The following is a 21,529-nucleotide window of genomic DNA, read 5'->3' as shown; positions in this document are numbered from 1 at the left end:
GGGATAAAGACGGTCTATCACTAGAGACGCAGATAGGTAATGTAGCATAAAGAACAGCTCCAAATTTGCCTGTGGTAAGCGCAACACTTTGTTGTAACTGGGTCCTGCTTAATGAACTACAACACGCTTTGAATGACAAACAAATTGTGTTTGTTTTTAGGCCAACAAACTGTTCAGTGCATCACTAATAATGTTAATTTGAGTCCCAATGGACAGAAAGCATTAGCCCGTGTATCCACCTGTTAGCATGACAAAAAGAAACAGTGCTTGCAGTGTCATTAGAATAACGCTAAATATGAGGTGAATGCCCAGTTTACTCATAAGGTCTGAGCCAAATGAACAGAATGCAATCACAAATCACTTTCTGCTTTGTGTTTGCTACAGGATAATATGCTTGTGGCATATTTGCTGGAGGAAGGCCAGCAAATAAATTGCAGCTGGACAATGGGCAATTACACAAATCAGTCAAACATGAAACAATTAAATATTACAGTACATGTGTAATGTATACAATACATCTGTTGCCCTGTCTTCATATGTGTTCCAGACCTTCCCAAATTGCAAATTTTCATGGGGTCCACACAGCATAATACTTATCTCTGGCTAAATGATAGACGTCCTTAATTAAAAATGCCAGACTCAGAGACTCCTGTTGAATGAATTAGTTCTCCGAGATGCTCCCACAGCCTCAGTCAAACAGCTTAAACATGCCACAGAGCTAAACTGGAGGCTGCTGTTAAATTCACTAGGGCTACTGTTGCATACAGTCGGGTAGATAAGCCTCATTTGAATAATTCCCATATAGCTCTGCTGCTTCATCTCAGAGTTTACCCTCCAGAAACCTGTGGTGTTGCACTTATAAAGTTGTGAGACGATGCAGTACCTCTGTTAATCAATAAATAGTTTGGGGCACTGCATTGCATTCATTATTGACCTCCGTGCAGACTGTAAAATCTCTGATAGGCTTTACTTTCTTAGAGAAACTGACATTTTAAATTCTCTTCAGTCATGTTTTTGTTGTGTTTGTGAAATCTTGGAGGAAGCAGTGAGCTATATTACACTGTGGGCTTCAGGATTCATGGGAGCTGATTGTACAGTACCGAGAAAGTGACTGGCTAAGCTTCAGTTCTCGTGTTGGTGGGGTCTAAATCCCACTTCCATTAAATCGCTCTGTACAACAGATTAGCAGGAGCCCATTAGTTGAAAAGAGTTTGGAGATTTCCTAGTCCCACGTTCATTCTCAAAGTCAGTGTGGCACCTGCAAAATCTGTATGACCCGCTATAAACCAAAGCACTTTTAGTGTTGTGAGTAACAGATCAATTTGTGGGACAGGTTGTAATTAAGAAGGCATTAGAGAGAACAGTAAGTCTTTATCTTAGCAATCTCAAGAGGGTTTATGTGTTAGAAAAAACACAAAGTAAAAGAGAGGGACAAAAGAGAGAAGATGGACAGTCATTGTCCTCAAGTCTGCCATGGGACAAACAGCACTACAAAGGAGTTTACACTAATGTCCACTATTATTAACAGTTTATTTCAAGCTGATCCAAATTGTTCAGTGACATCAACATACCCACAGAGAGAGTCAAAGATTGTCTCTGCAGTAGGAGCAGCTGAAGATGGATGCTGTCTGCTGTGTGCCAAGACTATTTTGAGCCCCTGACCTCTCCCTGGGCACCCTCTGATCATCTTTTTCATCGGGTGGGAGCAGGACTACACTCTCATTGCATGAGGGTACACACTGATGCTCACACACACCCCAGGAAAGTTATTGGTCTTTGTCAAGTTTTTAAGAAAATAAATTAAAGAAAAGAAAATGTGGCTTCTCTGCCTATAAACTGGAAACAAGTGGAGGTAAAGTGAAATATCTGAGGATGCCATCCATGAGGAAGTTACACCATAGACATAATGACTTCTTTAATAAGAGAGAGAAAGAGCTCTAAGCTGTGGCCATGGCACTTATGACTGGGAATAATGCAGAATGAAAGGCATGGTTTGATGCTTCAAGTTATTTCTGCATAACGCTGCTTTATTTCTCCGTATAGTTGATTCTGCAGGTTGTCCATGTTTGCTCTTGTTGATATGAGTCACGTCGTTGCTTGTTTAGTCCGTGTCCCATCTCATTTCCCTCTCAGTTTACCTTTCTGTTGTCTTTGCGCGGAGGATGCACGCGGTGAAATGTATTCTGCAGCTGCTGCTTACTGATCAAACACACGTATCCACTAACACCAATACACGATACGCGCTTCCTTCTTTACTTTTCCTACAGCGCTTTCGTGTCTGATGAAGTCGTGGTCTGGAGAAGTTTGTAAAACCTGCGTCAAAAGTACGTGCTGGCTGTGGCGCATTGGGCGCCTGTAGTGAGCGCTGGATGGTCGCAGGGAGGAGGGACATCACACTGTACATTAACTCCTGCTGGCTGCGGGGACTCTCCAGTTGATAGAAACCACCAGAGAAGGACGCACTCAGAACCATCCTCACAGCTTCTTACAGACACACAGGCGCGGTAAAGGAAACCCAGGCGGATAAAAAACCCACTTCTCATTATTATTATTTGTTACTCTGAGTGCAAGGCAGCTGCAGAGATGAGTGTTGCGTGGTGTGGCGGGCTCATGAAGGATCTCCTCTCCTGATAAAGGGACCAAAAAGGACAAGAAAAGCCTGGGCATGATATTTTCCGAGAGAAGATCGCAAAGGTGGAGCGATTAGAGAAGGGCTGATGACGGGACTATTAATCCTTTCAGTGCATCAAAGGCACCAAAGGGTTTTAGAAACGTTTGGATGGAAATCGGGCGAGTGTTTAGAACTATTTTTGGTTTTATATGAAACTGGTGACTAGTTTTTGTTGTGACACATCTGCAAGGATTTCACTCAAGATTTCACTGAGGAGTAAAATTGCCTTTTTCCCCCACTAAGATGCTACATGGTATGAGCAGTTTCTCACTGTGAATTGGCAGAAACTCTCATCACAATATTTTTTTTCTCAAGTATTCCTGAATCTAAATGGAATTAGTTGAGCCTGAAGTCGTTTGTGAAAGGAACAGACATGGTACATGGGCACAGCTTACATCGCGGTAAGACATCCGTGTTCATCAGCTGGAGCACACTGGGTCAAAGCTCTTCTTGCTTGTGCATCCGTACTTTTAACGAAAAATAAGTGTAGTAGGCGCATCACTTTTAGACAACATCCCTGCAAACCTGTGAAGTCACTGTTGGTTACACAAGAAAAAAAAAAACAAAAAAAAAACATTGCAGTGATTTATGACAGTTTAGTTCAACATGTGGGTTTGGTTAAGATCTATGTTCGAGATTAGAGTCACTCAGATCATCTGTTTGCTGAAAGTTACAGGCCTAGATGTTCAGAGCCACTTGAAGTTAGTGTTTGGGTTTCTTTCTTAATTTCTTTCTTACATCAGATAAGAATTAAAAGATTCAAATTAATAATGTACCATAAGTGTTGTCACCTGTTATTGTCATTATTTTAGGTTTTCTGCTCTGTAAGCTTACACTCAGGACAGGTTTAGCATTTCCATTCTGGTGATGTGCAGCACATGAAATACGAAACCTGAAACCTGTTCTTTGCTGACTCAACCTGCTCTGAGCTGAAATAAGGCTGTGAAAACATTGGCATTGTCCTCAATCAAAACTAGATTTATTCATTTACTGTTTCTGTTCTTACAGTTGTTGCAAGTCTTCTCATACTTGGCTTGTCTGGGGCAACAAAGAAGGAAACAGCAGGTAACACCATCACAAGCCTGGTCTGTTTAGATGCCATACAAAATTTAATCTCTGACCTTTCTTCTCTTTTGCTTTATTGTTATTAGTAAAGAACAATTCTGGAGTGAAACCTGCAGGTCAATGTGGAATGTGGGTGAAAGAACCAGAAGGAGGACTCTTCACTTCTCCAAATTACCCAAATAAATACCCTCCAGACACAGAGTGTGTTTACATCCTTGAAGGTAAATATTCTGTTTAAGCACAGCAGCAGTAAAAAAGCAATCCAGATATTTATTCTCAGCCAAGGCATTCCTGGGGTTATCCTGAGGGTGGAAATCACAGTAACTGCTTGGTGCATGTTAAGATGCATTCATTTATTAGAAAGTGAGTGGCTACTTCAGGCTTTTCACATTATCGGGTGATATTTGATCAATCAGTGCAGATAATCAGGTTAAAATATTACCAGAGACCAGGGACAGCTTTGGTGTATTGGAGATAAATTGACCAATAGCCAAGACTGGCTATATTGAACTGTATTGAACACGTGGGCACACTGATGACAGAAAAGGTTTAACATTCATCAGTGAAAGCATGACAAATCTTTTATCCCCCTGCTTTATGCTAGGTGGTAATTATATTCATTTTGTCTTTCAGCTCCCCCAAGGCAGTGTATCGATCTACACTTTGAGGAGAATTATTCAATTGAGTCCTCTTGGGAATGTAAATTTGACAACATCGAGGTTCGAGATGGACCATTTGGCTTCTCCCCAATGCTTGGACGGTACTGTGGTCAGCACAGCCCACCTGATATCAGGAGTAGCGGCCGATATCTGTGGATAAAATTTGTTACAGATGGTGAACTGGAAGCAGTGGGATTTTCAGCAAGTTACAACTTCACTGCAGGTAATGTTTTTGGCCGTTGTATTGCCTTACTGGTTCTGTCACATCATTTCTTCCTGCAAGCACATCCATGCTTTATAGCTCTAACTGAAGGCTCCATATGAATAACAAACCTCATCCTGGGAACTCAGCCTTGTGGGAGCCTCTTGCAGTTTTATTGATTGTCTGTCTGCACACACTCACTATTTCCATTGGCAATATACTGTACTGTCATTGGCTGTGACATGCTTGTGACTGGCTATGCTGTTATTCCTTTTCTCTCTAGGGTGAGGCGGAACAGTGTCAGATTTTAATTCAGTTTAGCAGGCCCAAAGCTCGGTTTACATGGCTGGAAGAAGCTGGGAAAGCATAGCAAACCAATCTCTATTGTTGAATTCATTAGAGGCAGTTGTGGTTGTGTGCAAAGCCTAGGATTTTGTTATTTGCCTCGTCTTTGGTTGTGGTCCCATTACTGAAGCAATACAAAAACTGATGACAAGGAGTCAGCGCATAACCATGATTTAATATTCCTTCACCTACACTTGACTGGATTTAATAACACAGTCGATGTTTTAGTGTGTTTGAGGCTTGAAAGACATTGTGCCAAGAAACCTGAAAAGTGTGCCAATTTGTCTCCATATTCACTGCATCTTTGGGGTATTTTACCATTAGAGATTTGAGTGCGTCATTGTTTACGTGGTGAACACTTATGCAGTACATTGACCTGTCCTCTGAAAAACCTGCTATACTACAGGCTATTGAAATGAATGCTACTGAGGTGAACAGGGACTATAGATTTATCTCTAATTGTTTGTGGAATTGAGAAATGGGAATAGTGAAGCTTTTTGTGGGAAATCACTGTGAACATGTGCAGTCAATGGCGACAAAAATGAGAAATGGTGTTAAAGACATGGGTCCTTCTCTGAAATGTTAAAATATATGAAAACTGCAGTAGCTCCATGTATTTGGAATTATTACTAGTAAAAATCCTCCAAGTATGTTTCTTCAACTACTAATGCACAGATTTGAGATACTTGAGTATTTTCTACGGTGATTGGATTTGTTAAGCTTCATAGCTAAACAAATCCCTTATCAAGTCATTCATGTTCTCTGTTTAGTTTACACAATTTGGCTTCTCTGGCTCTACAGACATTATGAAAAGAAAAAAATATCCATCTATCTAGCATCTAAAAAATGCTCTAAAGCCTTAAAACTGTAAAGAAAGAAGTGGAACAACTTAACAGCTACAAAGTCAACTAAGCTGCAGCAAAATATTTGACGGGAAGGTACTGAAGAAAACACTGTAATTTATTATAGCTTCCACAGCCTCTGCATCAGCAGCAAAGCCCCCCAGTGAGGATCAAGCTCAGCAAAAAGACAATGAGTGAGGGCAGAGTTAATGAATGTCACAGAGCAGCAATAAAATATAGAGTCAAAACTCTACAAACCTTCATCAGAGCAGAAAGTCAGTAGTTTAGTTTTGACAGTTAATTACTATCTTTTCAATTAGTGTCAGTGCCAGGCTGTATGGTAGTTCATGTTTAATCACAAATAATCACTGTGTTACTGACATGGTTCAAAACATGCACCGGAACACAACATTGATGAGCTGAATGAAATGAAAACTGTATATATTTTCACTAAATTTAAAATGAAAGTATTTGAAAGGATTCAGATGTCATCAAACATCAAACCCCATCCCTGGTATTTTCACTGAATTATTTTATTTTAGGATGACATGGTGATGCAGAGGTTAGCACTGTCAGTCGTCGTAAAGCATGTTCACTTTATGGTTTTCCACTGCAATGGTCGATGTATTATTCCCCTTTGAACTCTTGAAACTCTACAAAGTGACTCAACCTTAGCTACAATGCTAATGTTGCTAGCAGTAAACTGTGTTGTGCATGCTGATAGTTTGCCAATTAATTAGGCTGCCAACAATGGCAAAACATGCGAAGGACTTGTTCTTATACCATAACATGAGTAAACAAATATGATATTTTCCATACGATACAGAAAGGACTGACAGGCACAGTTATATTCTTGCTGTCTGATGATGTGTGCATTTCTTATTCTGCAGCTGTATTTTACACATTATTATCTGTTTTACTCTTTAGAAAGGTATTTTACAAGTCACAAGTTGGGTAGCTAAACATTGTCCAGTCGATAATATCATGGGAAGCTCATTTTATTTGCCCCAATCACCTCATGTACCAACTGTACAGACTTAAGTCTTACCGTAAGTCTTAAGCTTAAGATTTAAGCTGTGTTAATTAGAAATGTACACACCCACCCTGAGTATGATTGTGTATCAGCTCAGCCTCTGACTGATCTCAGAACTTTTTTTATTCACCTCCAGTTTTTCTCCTTGTTCTTCTTGTCTTTGTATGTTTATCTTAAGCAGACCCATCATAAGCATAATTTTTTTTTTGCTCAAGGTGAAACACTTATCTTATACAATGCAGAATACACACCACACTGCCCGTGATTGTTGTGCATTTCAGATTTGCTTAAAATTTAACATCATATCTTATGTGTTTAGTCAGAAATTAAATTGGCCAAACAAGATGCCACTTGGAGTAAATAAGTGTTTTGCCCAAGGACACTTCAACACTGAACTGATGAACTGTAGATCAAACTGCCAACACTGCGATTGGTGGATAACTCTTTTTAATTCTGAATCACACCACTGGCTAACTGGTTAATAACTTCATATTTGCCAAACAGGGTTCTTAATCTTGTAATTTTTTCCAACAAACCGAATATGCATATGTTTTACAATGTCAAACTATTTGTTAATATATGTCAGTAAGGAACTCTGGTTTCCTCCCACAGTCCAAAAACATGTATGTCAGGTTGATTGGTGACTCTAAATTGCCCATAGGAGTGAGTGTGAGTGTGTGAGGTTGTTTGTCTCTATGTGGCCCTGTGATGGACTGGTGACCTGTCCAGGGTGGACCCCTGCCTTTCACCCAAAGAGAGCTGGGATAGGCTCCAGCAGATCCCTGTGACCCTGGTTAGGAAAAAGAGGGTATAGATAATGGATGGATGGATGGATGGATGGATGTCAGTAAGGATATTTGAATGTATTTTAATGTTGTCATCCATTAACAGCTTGCCATGGTATGATTCTGGATAAGCCACAGCATTGTCTCTAATTTATATGACTAACCAAACAGTTCTAGGAGCAACTGCACTGAGGAACAGACCTGAGACCTTTTTTTGTTCACATTCACATCGCCAGTAGGAACACTGAAGTAACATTAGCTGGCTGATGGTTGGAATAGTTATGTTACTTCTACAACAGCATTCAGCATCAACGCTTGCGAATATTTATATATATTTTATTTTGTTCCATCAAGGACGCTCTGATTTTTCTCCATTGCATAGGCAGCCCAGACTTTGGCTTCAGTCTATTTGCATGAGGTTTTTATATACAGTATATTGTTACATATTGTTTATTCTTCCTCTTTCTCATGGGAGTCTCAATTTTGCTGAGAGGAAAGGAAGCAAAATCAGCTTCATGTTAGGAAATATCTGTGGCATATGATTTACATAATTAAAGAAGATAGAAGTCCTGAATTCACTCTACTTGATACTTGAAATGTGGCACTGTATATAATGTCTCACACCTGCAGCTGCTCTGCTAACCATACTAATTCACATAGCCTTCCTCTGATGAATGGTAGTGAAAAAAATATACAGAACAAAGGTAGCATGAATCAGCTCTCTTTCTCTCTTCCCTCAGTCATTTCATAACAGACACATAAGAACTCTTCTGCCCCTCCACCTTGTGCCAGTCTCCTTTCACAGCTGCTTGCTCTTGATGACTAATGTGGTTAATACAGCAGTAGTGAATGAACAAGTAGTGACTGGAATTCCACAGTACTGAGTGTCATATGTTGAGGTACTTCAGCAAAGCACTTAAAGTATAGCGATAGTAGTTTTAAATGTGGCCTCTAATGCTGCAGGAAAGTGCTGGAATAACAGACACCAGCAGAACACTGACTAAATGAACTCAGCTTCTCCAGTGACATGATGCTCAACTCTTTTTATTAAAACAAATTACAATTATTTCATACTCTCTCTTGTCTTGCATCGTGGAACTTTTATAGCATTTCTTTTCACCTCAGCAAAATGCATCGTGTGGGACGTTTGGCAACTATAGATACAACTATTTTCTATGGTTCTATGGACAACACTCTTGCTTAGTAAAGTCGTGGACTCAAGACTTTACCAAGAAGGCTAGGCTAAAAAAATAGTCTGATAAGAAATTAAATTTAAGAATAATGAAAGCTCTGATTCCAGTATTTGTCCTAACTAACCAACTGTTCATGTTTTTTTCTGGCATCTTCAAATTGAGCATGCAGCAATGATAGTGGTATCAATCTCTTAATCATCCTAACTAATCTAACTCTCTGCGGGAAACCAAAAATGTGTCAAAATGCCAAGAGTACCCTTAGACTGAACAAATTATCCTAATACCATATTGAAGCAGAATTCAGAGCTATTGTAAGTATATCACACAAATCAAGTCCAAAGCAGTTCAGTCAGTTAAGAGAGGGATGTCTGGGACAGAGGAATAAAGCACCCACAAGAAAAGTGTTTTAAGAAAGGACTGCATATTTTGGACCAGTGATGCAAGACTGTGTTTGAATGTATGAAATATTACCTAAGAAATTCTTCCTTTCTGTCTTATTATTCTGTCCAAATATATTAATGGGAAAGCAGTCATTTAGTTTTGGAATAGCAGCACCTTCAGAGAGTGTGGTTTGCACTATTGTCTATGTGGCGGATCCCAACATAATCAGTAACATTTAGTATCCGTCATAAAAACAAGAATATTTTACCAAGGGCATGATCATTTTCTTTTCCTAGATTCACATCATCTCTAGAGGTCAGTGTGCTACAATGTGGTAAAATTACAGTTTTACAGTTTTTTATATGTCTGTATGTTCATAGATGTTGAGCAGCACTCTGATATTCATGTTGTACTGGTCGATTAATTAGTGTTTCTGTACCTTAAGCCAAAGCCAGAGCAAATAAAATGTAGAAAGAGATTTAATCAGTAGTTGTGCATTTCCTTAATTGAAGTATCAGTAATATACTTTAATATACGTTAATATAATTTTCTTAATTGAACGTTTTCTGAAGAAGTCATCCTTGACAATCCCATCACTCAGCACATACAGTAGCATTGTCCTGGCTGCTGCAACTGGCAAATCTGCCTGCAGGCAGTGATATAGGGGAATAGTCACAGTCTGCAGTGTGGGGTGCTGCTGAGTCTTCCCCTCCCTTTCACCAAATAGGTGAAGTGGCCACTAAGGTGAAGTCACTTCTGCAGCATCACCACACTTGCCCTTGTCCATGCGTACCTAGGTCACAACCTCAAATAGTTGGGCAATAACCCTGCCAGATTAGGCCCGATACAGACTTCCAGCTCTGTGTACAGGTACATATGTCCACCAGTACCTTTTCCACCAGCTGCTTGAAGGTAGCTGGTCCATGGAAAACCCAAACAGCATGATGCAAAACCACATCCCTTTTCCTTTGGAGAAGATGGTCTTGGTCTGGCTTTGGGTGGCAGCTCCACCAGCCAAGTAGCTGCTGAGCAGGTGAAAGGAGCTGAGCTTTCAGGACCTGGTGATGTAGTCGAGAGTGTTGTCTATCCAAGGGAGGAGATTAGAGTCCTTTTTACTTCATACAGAACCGCAAGCCACCACCTTCCTTCGTTACCCAGGGCTTTCATGCTGTCAAAGGACTCAATTACTATAGCAGAATCCTTGCCACGGATTATACACTGCCCAGGCTGTTGTCCCTGGATTGTCCCTGTTCTTCCCCATTGCTGGCTGGATTGGCTCCCTGAGGTTTTCATAAGACACTGACATAGACCACATTAGTAGGAAGCATAAAATAACTGAGAGTTTCTTTTTTACTGTATTTTAAGTTAAAACTGAATATTGTTTCAACCTAATTATTGTAATGAGATGTAAGTGATTTCAGGGAATTAGACTAAAACAGACAGTTTTTAAATAGCCAAGGAAAGGTTGAGAGTTAGAAGTCGGGGTCCTATTTTGGCGATGTAGATCTATTAGGAATAATCAATAACTGTGAAAATCATTAATAGAACAAATAAAACACCAATATTTGCAAGCAAATAGTAATATTTTTGATATATTTTAATGCCCCCGCAAGTGCTATTCAGGCTTTGGTAATTCTTAGTATTTCACTTCATTACACAACATGGCGCTACAGCAAGATGGTGTTTGTTTGAGATAAACATTTTCTTGGCAACCTATGTTTTTTCTTCTGTCAGTTAGACAGATTATGTAGTTGTTAGCATCAGATTTTCAAAAAGGAAAGTCAGAATTTATCTACCAAAGTTTTAATAATTTAATGTGAGAAACAAGCCATCATTTGAAGATCATCGTTTTTATTTAAATTAGATTCCATTTTCATAGAGGCTTCTTCGATCTGACTTTTTCTATTGTGATAACTCTCAAACTAATCCAATAAAAACATTGCCATAAATTTGTCCTACACTGGTATAGTACCTAAGGTACAGGGAGTAATATTTCATTTCAATGGCTTGACATTGGTACATAGGGGCTCATATTCAGTGAAGATGACAGAAGAAAGGTGGATGAAATTCCTGAGTTGAAATGGAGAGAAAACTCTCCTGTGATGCATTTTCTGGTGTTCTCCCAAAAACTGACTGAAGAGTGTGTTTGATGGAATGAGGTGCTTGCATATAGCCACTCCTTACAAATCATTTTTGTATTCTAATGCTGTTTTTCATTACTACTTCCTACAGTGCAAGTCAGTTTTTTTTTTGTTTTGTTTTTTGATTGTTCAACACTGCCCACTGCTGTTGTTCAGGAAGTGTGTAGGTTTACGTTTCTTATAGAACTAGCATGCCCCTCAGATTAGATAAGATAAGTTCATTGGCTTTGTCCACATCATTCAATGGTGCCTGGTTGTTCTTTTTTTTGTAGCCAGTGATGTTGTCAGTTCCCCTCCACACCTCTCTGAGGTTGTTGTGTTCTTTATTTTGTTTTTGTAGTCCTCCTTAGCTTGCTTTAATTTCCTCTTCAGCTTATGTTGCACATGTTTGAGTCTCATGGATAACTTCACGTGGAATATTAGCATTAGCTCTTGGTTGAATGTATGTTGAATGTGTGGCCATGATAAGACTGAACTCCCTGGGAACATAATAAGGCCTGAGACCACCTGCCAAAAGCTCAGAGTCCAGACAACGCATCCTTTAGTTGACAGTAATATGACCAGGGTTACAACATCTATTGTTTGTTTATGTTGACTGAGCCTGTATAATGTAACATGTCATACAACCATACAAACCAGTGCTGTCAGATGAAGGGCTTTGGCAAAGACTACATAACCAAGTCTCTGTTTATTTTCCAGTTGACCCATTTCAATGTGAAACGTAGATAGTGGTCTAGACAAAGAAACAGACCACTGTTTGGAGAACAGGCTCTGTCTTTTTCTTGGCCCCCATCCAGGCTTGTGTTTTTGAGTTCTGGCTGCCCACACCAATTTTATTTCAAACAGAATCTCCTCTGCTTGTAAGTAGTGTGGAAAATTGACAGTAGGCATTTGGGCTCAGCTAAAGACATCAGTCCCTCCACACTGCCTCTCTTTTAGAAAAACAAGATGGATATAGTGACTTTGCATTTCAGGCACACCTCCTGCAGCTGTGGGCCCATCTTACCCTTGGTCTCGCATCTCTAAGTTTCTTTTTTTTCCCTCTCCAGTGTTCTCTCACTGCTGCACCAGGTTCTTGCTTTCTATGTTGAACTATAGGTCCATGTGTAGGCAATGGTAACATTCACGTACACTGATATAATTTTTGTATGGTTTCTTTGCATATTATAGGATATTACAGAGCCATGCATCATTTCCACTGTATAATTAAAACAATTGTCCTCTGTGGCAGTTCTTTTGTGTAATTTAGATAATTTAGTTTTTCTGTACAGCTGATCATATAAGCCAGGAGTTGTTATTTTCATACTTCTATTCTCAGATAGCTAATGTAGACACTACTGATTTACTCTTAAATTATATCTGACTAATAACTATTTGGCAACTTTGTTAATTCCTCACACTAGACTTCATAATGGGGCAGTCATCTAACAACTGAAATGAAAGTGGATATATCAGTGTCACCACTGGACATTTAAGCAATTACTGAAACAATAAATGATCAGTCTTAAATGTTGGCACCTTGGATTCAGAATATAATATATATTTTATTTCTTAGCCCCTGACAAAGAAGCAAACTGAACATGGTTCTATTATTGTAGGAACTCTTAGTTCTTAAAAAAACAAAAATAAACAGTATCATGTAATTTCTTTATATATTCGTATTTGGAGATATAGCCACAGTGCCATTTTGGGCGGGCCTGTATTGCGTTCTGCTTTCTTTCCCATTTCTATTTACCTTTTCCATTCTTTTGCTCCAATATCGATACCTCGCTGCTTCCTGCTCAACAGAAACATTCTGGCACAAAGTGTTCACCAGCTTATCAGACAACAGGCCTTCACTCAGGGGACAGCCAGTTCATGGCTCCATAGAACTCACAATCCAGCAGGATGGCTGATATTTACATCCTTTGGCTGCTTCAGCCGTTCCTAGCCAATTACTCTGCAGATCAATCGGTGTCGCAGCCTGCCTCCTGCTTCCATCCTCTGTGGAAGGTTTGTTAGCCAGACCTGCTGTTCAGCTACAGATGCTGGGAGTGTCAGGGCACCACTCTGTTGTAATGTCAACCCTGCTCTAACGTAAACCATTTGGGTGTGGTTGGTTATCTGTGGCCAGGTTTGAGAATTGGAATGGAGGGCATGTGTGTGTACTGTATGTGCATATCTACACACACCATATGTATAAATATGTGTGTAGATACAGTATATACTGTATGCTGGAACATGAGAGTGTGTGTGTGTGTATTTGTTTACATTGTCCTATTGGTTACTGCTGCTTTCCTATTCAAACCCCTGTGTTCTATCTACAGTACATCTAGCTACTTCCACAATAAGGTGACCCATTCTGTATTCATGTAGTGTTCGCTGCATTGTACACATGATGCACATGGTCTTTGCTCTCAGAACTGCATTGGAAATTAGCAAGGTTGTTGTAAGTGCATTTTTTTTTTCTGAGCTCCATTTCTCTGTAGGCATAACAGCTTGCCTAGGGCTCTTTGTTTCATTAGCCTATCACAGTAGTAGATCCTTGGCTATCATGCAGAGAACATGACTCTTTCCACAGTTCTGTGTTAGTCAGCAAGGAGACTGAGCTGTTAGTTTTATCTCTGCACATATTAAGGCCTTAACCTATTGAAGAAGTATTAGAAAATGATACTTTTAAAGGCTGTTTGAAAAAGCCTTTTCATTTTTGTAAGGTGAATGAGTTTTGTTTGCATTCCTGATTTGTGTCTCTGATTTTGAAGGATATCACAGAGCAGATTGCTTTCCATGCTTGACAAGTTTTGCTATTGCTTTATTCTTCTCATCATTGGGATACTTCCTTTGGGAGTTGGTGCTTTAAAATATAGGTGTAAAAAGTCTAATAACTGCCTAAAAAGGAGTATGAATGAGTGTTGTGTTTTCATCTGCAATTTTCTCTGATGATTTTTGGATTGGACTCTAAATTCCCAGCTTATCATCAGATAGCAAAGGTCCGATTCCAAAGGGACCTAAATCATATTTGGCATCAGGGTAATCTAATAGGTAATGACAAGCTTTTGTTTTGCCGCTGGGAGAATGATGTCAACAATAAAGGAGTGCAAGACCATGATGGGATTATGAAACGTGGAATTTGAGTAATCCTCAGAGCATTTGGAGCAGGATGATAAAACAGTTGTGGATTCAATCAGATGTCCACAACTATATATAATGTTCCCTCATAGGAAACAACAATAAAATTTGGTAATGGTACTTTTAAAAAAATGAAAGTGCAGCTTTGGTCATAGATCGGCTGTCCTACTGTATATAGCCTACTACTGGGGCTGAATTGAAGGCTTAATGCATATCATTTTCATTTGATTAGCTTATAGAAAAGCCATGGCAAGTAGTTCCTGCAAATAACTGTAATTCTCCAGCTCATCTTTGTCCATCATATTTTATTTATTCTAGTGTCCCCTATGTTCAATCAAGAAAGAAATATGCATTGTAGTAGTAATGGAACAAAACAGGCCATTTTCATTTTTATCTGTATTGAGTTTTTGAGAGGTCACTGAAGTGATGGCTAATTTTGCAGCTCATCTGTAACAATAATGACAGAGTTTACAAGCAGGCCAAAGCTAAATATTTCATACAGGATCTGCTTGGTTCACTTGCCTTCTGCTGTTTCCCCATGTCTGCATGAAGGATTACTATTGCACCCAGAGGATCCATTATTTGGGCTTGGGGCCTGTTTAACAGTTCCTACTAAAAAATCCACCTTAAATTCAAATGTTTACCATTTGTCATCCTAAAAGTGTATATGACATTTGGTCTGTTCTAGGTGTGAAACAGTTTGTGTGATGCTCTATGCACTTGCTTCAGTACATTTTACTGAAGGTGTCAAACATTTGCTTGGCTTTGAGACCTTGAGACATGACAACTAAAAGAGCTGTCAGGATGATGGTGTAACAAACATGAACACATCTTAGCAAGAGGTTGGTTTCCATCAGTTTTTTCTCACATTTCATCTTCATTCATCCTTGTGAAAGCTCAAATTGCTCATCCATCTGTGATTATTGAGGTGCAGAAGGGTGCAGGAGAACATTTTTATTTTCTCCTCAGACCAGTGACTACACACCACTGGAATCCAGGAAGTCAATTAAGACCATCTTCTTCCATTGAACAGCTGAAGCCTTTTTGGCAGATTGCCGAGAGCAAGGACTTGAAGAGTCAGGCAGTGTCACGTGTGTTCATCCCGTTTCTCTCTCAAACAAACACTAACAGCCTGCTGAACACATTGGCCTTACTGCCATTTCATTTTCCATTTGGCAAGCACGATTAATCACGGCACTCCTATACAATGCAACGCACATGCCCACCCACTGCTGCTGGCTCTCATTATTTCTCTATGCAGGAAAATGTACAGCTAGGGGAAAGTGAGGCCGAAAAAGAACAAGAAGAACACCATGGCTATAGTGCTGCTTATACTGTAATATGAACAAAAATGGTGACGGGAAAAACTGACACAGAAAGAAGAAAGGAAAGCGAGACACTGTGATTCAGATAGCTATTTGGACTTCTGCGAATCTGTTATGGCGACGCTGTGAGGAATGCTGATAAAAGATTGGGTTTTCTCCATGTCCCCTCAAGGCTTAGCTTCTTTCTGAATATTCATTGAGCTGACACTGGCCTTTCTTGTCACCTTCTATAAAAGGATGCCAATTGGCTTTTAGTTTGTAGCTTCTAATAAGTCTGGGTAAAAAGCACATTGCAGATACAAACACAGATAGCGGTCCCTGCACTTCCAGCCTTGAAAAAGCTTAAAGTGCATAAACAGTTTGCTCTCTGTATGTTTAAATAGCCATGCATAGGAAATGTATTACTGTAGAACAGTTTTCTCTGACTGTTTGGTCCAGGACTGAAATTTAGCCTTGCTGGCTTTTTCTTCTTTTATACATGCACTATAATAGTTTTTTTTTCATTCTGTATAATGAAATATCTGATCTAGCATGGAGATAAAATTGTTTTGGGAAATCCACCAGTTTGTTAAAAAGTGGTTTCATTCAGCACATTTATATTTGTATTCAGTTATGATCCTGATAGTCAAGTTTACAGTAAAGCAACTTTTATAAAATTCTAATATTGCACAGGACAGAGGCAATCTTTGCTGACAAAACAAAACCTTTTAACTGTTCTAAAAAATCTACACTTTGCAGATACAGCATTTTGCAAAAATAACCTACACAGTCACCCAAGAGATCCGTTCAGTTAACAAGTAAAAGAGTAGTTCTTTGATTTAGCTCACTGAGCACATACATGGGGTCATGCACATGCAATAATACAAGGTTACCTTTATGTTTATGTCTTAATGTGCAGAAAGGACATTTCTCATCTAGGGCTTGAGTCAACCTGGATTTTAGCTTGGGAAATTACCCAGTCTGTATTCTATGCTTAATCCCTGTGCACAAAAACAGACATACATACTGGACCTCCGCTGAGCAGCTACAGCTGAACCCTCAAATCAAAAAAGCCTTTTCATTTTGTACTCCATCCAGTTTGTTTGTCGGGGTGACTTTGGTTCTTGGTTTTGTATGCTGAAAGTGAAAACAAACATGTTTGTAAGTTAAAGTCTGCTGAGGAGCAGAGATTTATCATCACATGGAATAGGCACTTCTGCACACATTTTATCTTCTTCCCTCAAAGAACACATTCATAACCATCTGTACCATATACAGTAGTGTTAAATATTTAGGCGTAATCTTTTTTGTGCTCCTCTGGTCAGATGTAGAGATTGAAATCACTATTTCTAGATAGCTGTATGCCACAAGGACATAATTTTCTTTTTCTTAAATTAGAAAAGATTAGTTTGAATCTGTAGAGCCCTACTGGCAATATTGTCCCCTCTGGGAAACTTGATTTCCTATAGCTTTTCAAAAGTCTGCCAACTTTATCTTGTGATTTAATTGATATTTCGGAATTTCTCTCTAACTTTGTGTCTTTTTGTTACAAAGGGGGACATATGTGTATGGATTGCAGCAGTACTAGTGATTTACAATATAATGGAGGAAAATTAATGCAACAGAATCAGAATCATCTTTATTGACAGGTTTCATTACACAAACAAAGAATTTAACTCTGGTACAGTGACTCACAATGTGCAGGTCATAACACTATATACGCAAGGCAGGCTCCTAAGGCAGGCTGAATTTCCGGAATTGATGCAGGAAGAACACCCTTTCCTGTGCCTTCTTGATGATAGTGGTGATGCTGGATGTCCCCTTAAGGTCCTGGCAGACTGCAGGTCCCAAAAACTGAAGGTCTCCATTGCTGATACAGTGCTGCTTAGTATGGTAAGGGAGGGGCAGTGCTGGGGGTTCCTCCTGAAGTCCACTGTCATCTTCACTGTTTTGACCATGTTCAGCTCCAGGTTGTTGGGACCGTATCACAAAGCCATCTGTTCAGCCTGTCTGCCATAGACCTGTCACTGTCTTGGATGAGCCAGATGACCATTGTGTCATCTATAAACTTCAGTAAACCTCAGTTTAGCAGAGGTGTCCCCTGAGGTGTCGTCTCTGGTGTAGAGGGAAAAGAGCAGTGGGGAGAGGAGACATACCGGGGGTGGCTCCTGTGCTAACTGACCAGGTGATGGATGTGGTTTTCCCCAGCCTCACCTAGTGCCTCCTGTCTGTCAGAAAGATGGTTATCCACTGACAGGTGGAGGCTGGCACAGTGAGCTGAATGACTTTGGAGCAGAGCATGTCTGGAATGTGGATGTTGAATGCTGAGATAAAATCCAAAAACACAGGGAGACAACATGTTGCAGGATGTTATGCATTGCCATGTTGACTGCATCCTTCACCTGTTTGCCCAGAAGGCAAACTGCAGGGGGTCCTGCAGCAGGCCTGTCATGTCCTTCAGGTGGGTCAACATCACTTCACAATCACCGATGTCTGGGTGACAAGTCTGTAGATATTCAGAGATGTTGCTTCTTAATTCTACAGTAAAACTTATTCTGGTTGTCTGCCAGTCTTTTGCTCACCACGGCCTGGGAGGATGGTGTCTTGAAACCAGTGACATTCTGTAGGCCTCACCACACTGATGCAGGGCTGTTGCCTGAATTTGAATGTGAAATGAACTTCACTTCACATTTTTTTTGCCTTGCACAACATGATTTTTTTGTATGGAGCTGAAACTGTAAAAGTCTCTTCCACTATGCACGCAGCATAATTTTATTCTGTGAGCTAATCTCTACTACTGTATTCATTTCACCACAGCACAGAGCAAGGTAAGCTGGCCTGAAGCAGAATTGCAGGGTCATACATCAGACAGGGAAAGAAATAAGTCCAGGATGGGAAACAGTGGTGGAATTAGGTTTAAAATCCCACTCCCCCACCCACCGAAATAAAACCAGTGTGCGTTTGTAGCTTGTAGGAGGGGAAGTTTGAGTCATTGATTTTATTGTGAGGCTTTGTGGAAAGAGCTCAGTGAAAATGCTTAAATTAAATGTGTGGAGAGAAGGGCTTTGGTGTGGCTTAAATATCCGTTTGCTTGTGGCAGGAGCTGTGAAGTGAGGTTTTAGCTCCTAGCAGTAGATCTCTTGACACAATACTTGTCAAACATCTGTGGCTTTGCCCTTTTAGCTGAAACAAACAAGCAAAAAAAAAAAAAAATCAGTCATTTTATTGCAAGTTGAAAAGTATTTATTTTTTATCAAGTATGAGGTTTGTATTTTTTGCATGGTTCCAATTGTTTGAAATTCAGCCTTATTGATAAATTTGGTAGTGAGCAGTAAAATAGATTATAGCACACACGTTACAAGACTAATATTTAAACATAAGCAGTAGTGTTTGTTATAATGCTCAGGAAAGCCTCAGGTGCTTTTGCTTAGAGGTGAAGTCCAGTGGTGAGTGTGGTAAGAATTTCTGCTTTGCCTCGCATGTACCCTTCATAACAATTTATTTGAAGGGTAAATCCACGTTTTCACACACTGTTGCCCTTTTCAGTAGCAATGATAATTACAATTATGTTGCTATGATATGATCAGCGGCAGTTGTTGAGTCGACAGTTCAGTTGCCACGGTTTTTAGGACATTACTGCAGGTGTGTGTTAAATTAGCCATTTTTAAAGATGAAAAGCGTGTTGAAACTGCATATTTAGCTCAACAGAGTCAAAACTGTGTGTGTGGCACTCTACAACTCTATATACATTTAATTAAACAACATTGCACCACCTGTGTTTTGTCGACACACCTTAAAATGCCTTGCTTTTGGATTTTGGCAGTGCAATCCAGATTGGGATTTTTTTATTTCTCAAAATGTGAAGGTGAATTTGTAAATTCAAGACAACAAACAAAGTCTAACAAGACAGGAAAGAGATTCTGAGTGAGAGAAGAGCTTGCACATGAGGGCAGAGCAGTCCTGGTCCTAAAAATTAAAAGTCCTACCTTTGTACCCAAAGTCACATTAAATGTATTGTAACAGGGAGAGTGATAGCTTAATTGCTTTAACCCCTAATTAACCACTAATTACACCTTTTTTTTTTATTTTTTATGTATTTCTTTAGTTTGCCTTCAGGAGTCTTTGCTGCAACTTGGCCCTTATGATTAGCTAGCAAACCAAAAAGCGCTGTTTCATTGTACTGAAGTAAAATCTTTATTTGATCCCACTCTTTTAGCACATTTCCATTTTAATACCCCTTCTGATGTCTGATTAAAACTCTCACAGTAATGTGCTAGCCCCCGCCCCACCCCCAACTTACAACCACACTCTATCAGACAAAAAAAGCCAATTTGAGAAAATTAAAAATCTTTTAAAAGGATGCAGTTATCTCACACTTTTCCAACAGACGTTTTTATGTAACTCAAGTGATGCATGCCTGCTTCCATTAACTTCTGATGCCTAAGTTGGTATAAATACTCTTTTCAATTCAGATAGTGGCAATTGCTGAATGGGGCATTGCATTGCCTTGCATGTAGAGTACCAACCTCCGCCAGACTTCCTGACGAATTATTCATTCTTTTATGATTAAGCTGATATTCACCTACTACTGCAGCTCTGCCTGCGCATTCAGTGAATCAGCTATTTCCACTGATGTAGAGATATACATATCTCAGTCCTTATGGTAACTAAAGCCTGAAATTACATATGTAAATCATTTGTAACAGAAGTGTGTGCCACATTCTCATGTATTTCAATCAATTTATCTCCCCTTTCTCTAAGCAGATGACAGTCATTCATCTTGATACAGTGTCAGTGTAACCTTGTATTTTTGCCTTCACACTAATTTCTCTGGGGCTCATAGCCTGTAAGTGTGTGAGAACGGGAGAGACTCAAATAAAGGGTGAGATAGTGACACTCTAATGGGGTTTATCAAAGTCAAGCTGAATACTCTAACAGTCTGGGCTTCAACATCAAAGCCTACTCTCCACTCCACTGCCGACTACTCTGGACATCCATCAAACACCCAGGAAGGAGGAAAGCCTAAATTGGATGCTGGAAGTGTTTGCACTGTAAAGATAGATACTCTGATGAAGGTCTAATTTCAGCTTGTTGATGTGATGGTGAATGTGCCGAATATTTGGTGGAGTTTGTTCAGGTGTAACTGTAAGATTATTTGAGTCCGAAACAGTGGCGAAAATGTAGAAGCAGTCAATCTCATTATTTAATTATTCCAAAATGATGCAAGTTCTGCTCCAGCCTATTTTGATATGGAGTCGTGAGCAGATGAAAGGAAATGCTGAGTGATTTGATTTCTCAGACATGCACTTTTTGATGGCTTGGACACACTTTAATCCAGGAAGTGTACAGGTGTAGTTGTGTATTGATAAATGTAACTATTTAAATTAAATAATTAAATAAACTGAATTACATCAGTTAAAAAATACATTACACTTGGCACAGCATGGTCTGAGAATAAATTGCACTTCCTTTTCCACAGGTCGCAGAAACAAATATTTGCATAAAGTTGTTTCACTTTGAATTACATTGCAAATCTTTTCAGCAACCATATTTTTTTTCACTGCTAAATGCAGCCTTCCTGTTAAGTTTAGGTCCTAAATAGAAATGGATTTTGAGATTACACCACTTTTCACAGTCCCCCTCTTGGGTGTATTTTCGTGTATGGCCGTATTATTGTGAAAGAAAGGCATTAAAAGGACTATATTGATTATTTGCTTCACTTTGTAGTCAGGTACAACAGGAAGCCGCAAAACAAACAAACAATATAATCGGTCTTAATCACTAAAAAGGATTTCCAGAG

The 21,529-nt window shown here is 39.5% G+C and overlaps 1 protein-coding gene across 2 annotated transcripts in view; it reads left to right on the top strand.

Annotated features, from left to right (window-relative positions):
- The window catches only part of neto1l (neuropilin (NRP) and tolloid (TLL)-like 1, like), a 93,895-nt gene that overhangs the window by 26,952 nt on the left and 45,414 nt on the right, over positions 1 to 21,529 (top strand). The window contains exons 1-4 of one of the 2 annotated variants that reach the window (XM_026292831.1): positions 2,975 to 3,072; positions 3,680 to 3,736; positions 3,823 to 3,957; positions 4,370 to 4,618. In XM_026292831.1, the coding sequence (XP_026148616.1) occupies positions 3,045 to 3,072; positions 3,680 to 3,736; positions 3,823 to 3,957; positions 4,370 to 4,618 (469 nt within the window). In that variant the 5' untranslated portion in view covers positions 2,975 to 3,044. Of the gene's footprint in view, positions 1 to 2,974; positions 3,073 to 3,679; positions 3,737 to 3,822; positions 3,958 to 4,369; positions 4,619 to 21,529 lie in introns of those variants that run through there. The other variant, XM_026292830.1, reaches the window with a different exon arrangement.

Source organism: Mastacembelus armatus, chromosome 20 (assembly GCF_900324485.2).
Source record: "Mastacembelus armatus chromosome 20, fMasArm1.2, whole genome shotgun sequence".
NCBI lineage: Eukaryota > Metazoa > Chordata > Actinopteri > Synbranchiformes > Mastacembelidae > Mastacembelus > Mastacembelus armatus.
The sequence above is the reverse complement of the archived record's forward strand: the minus strand, read 5'-3'. Positions and strand labels throughout refer to the sequence as shown.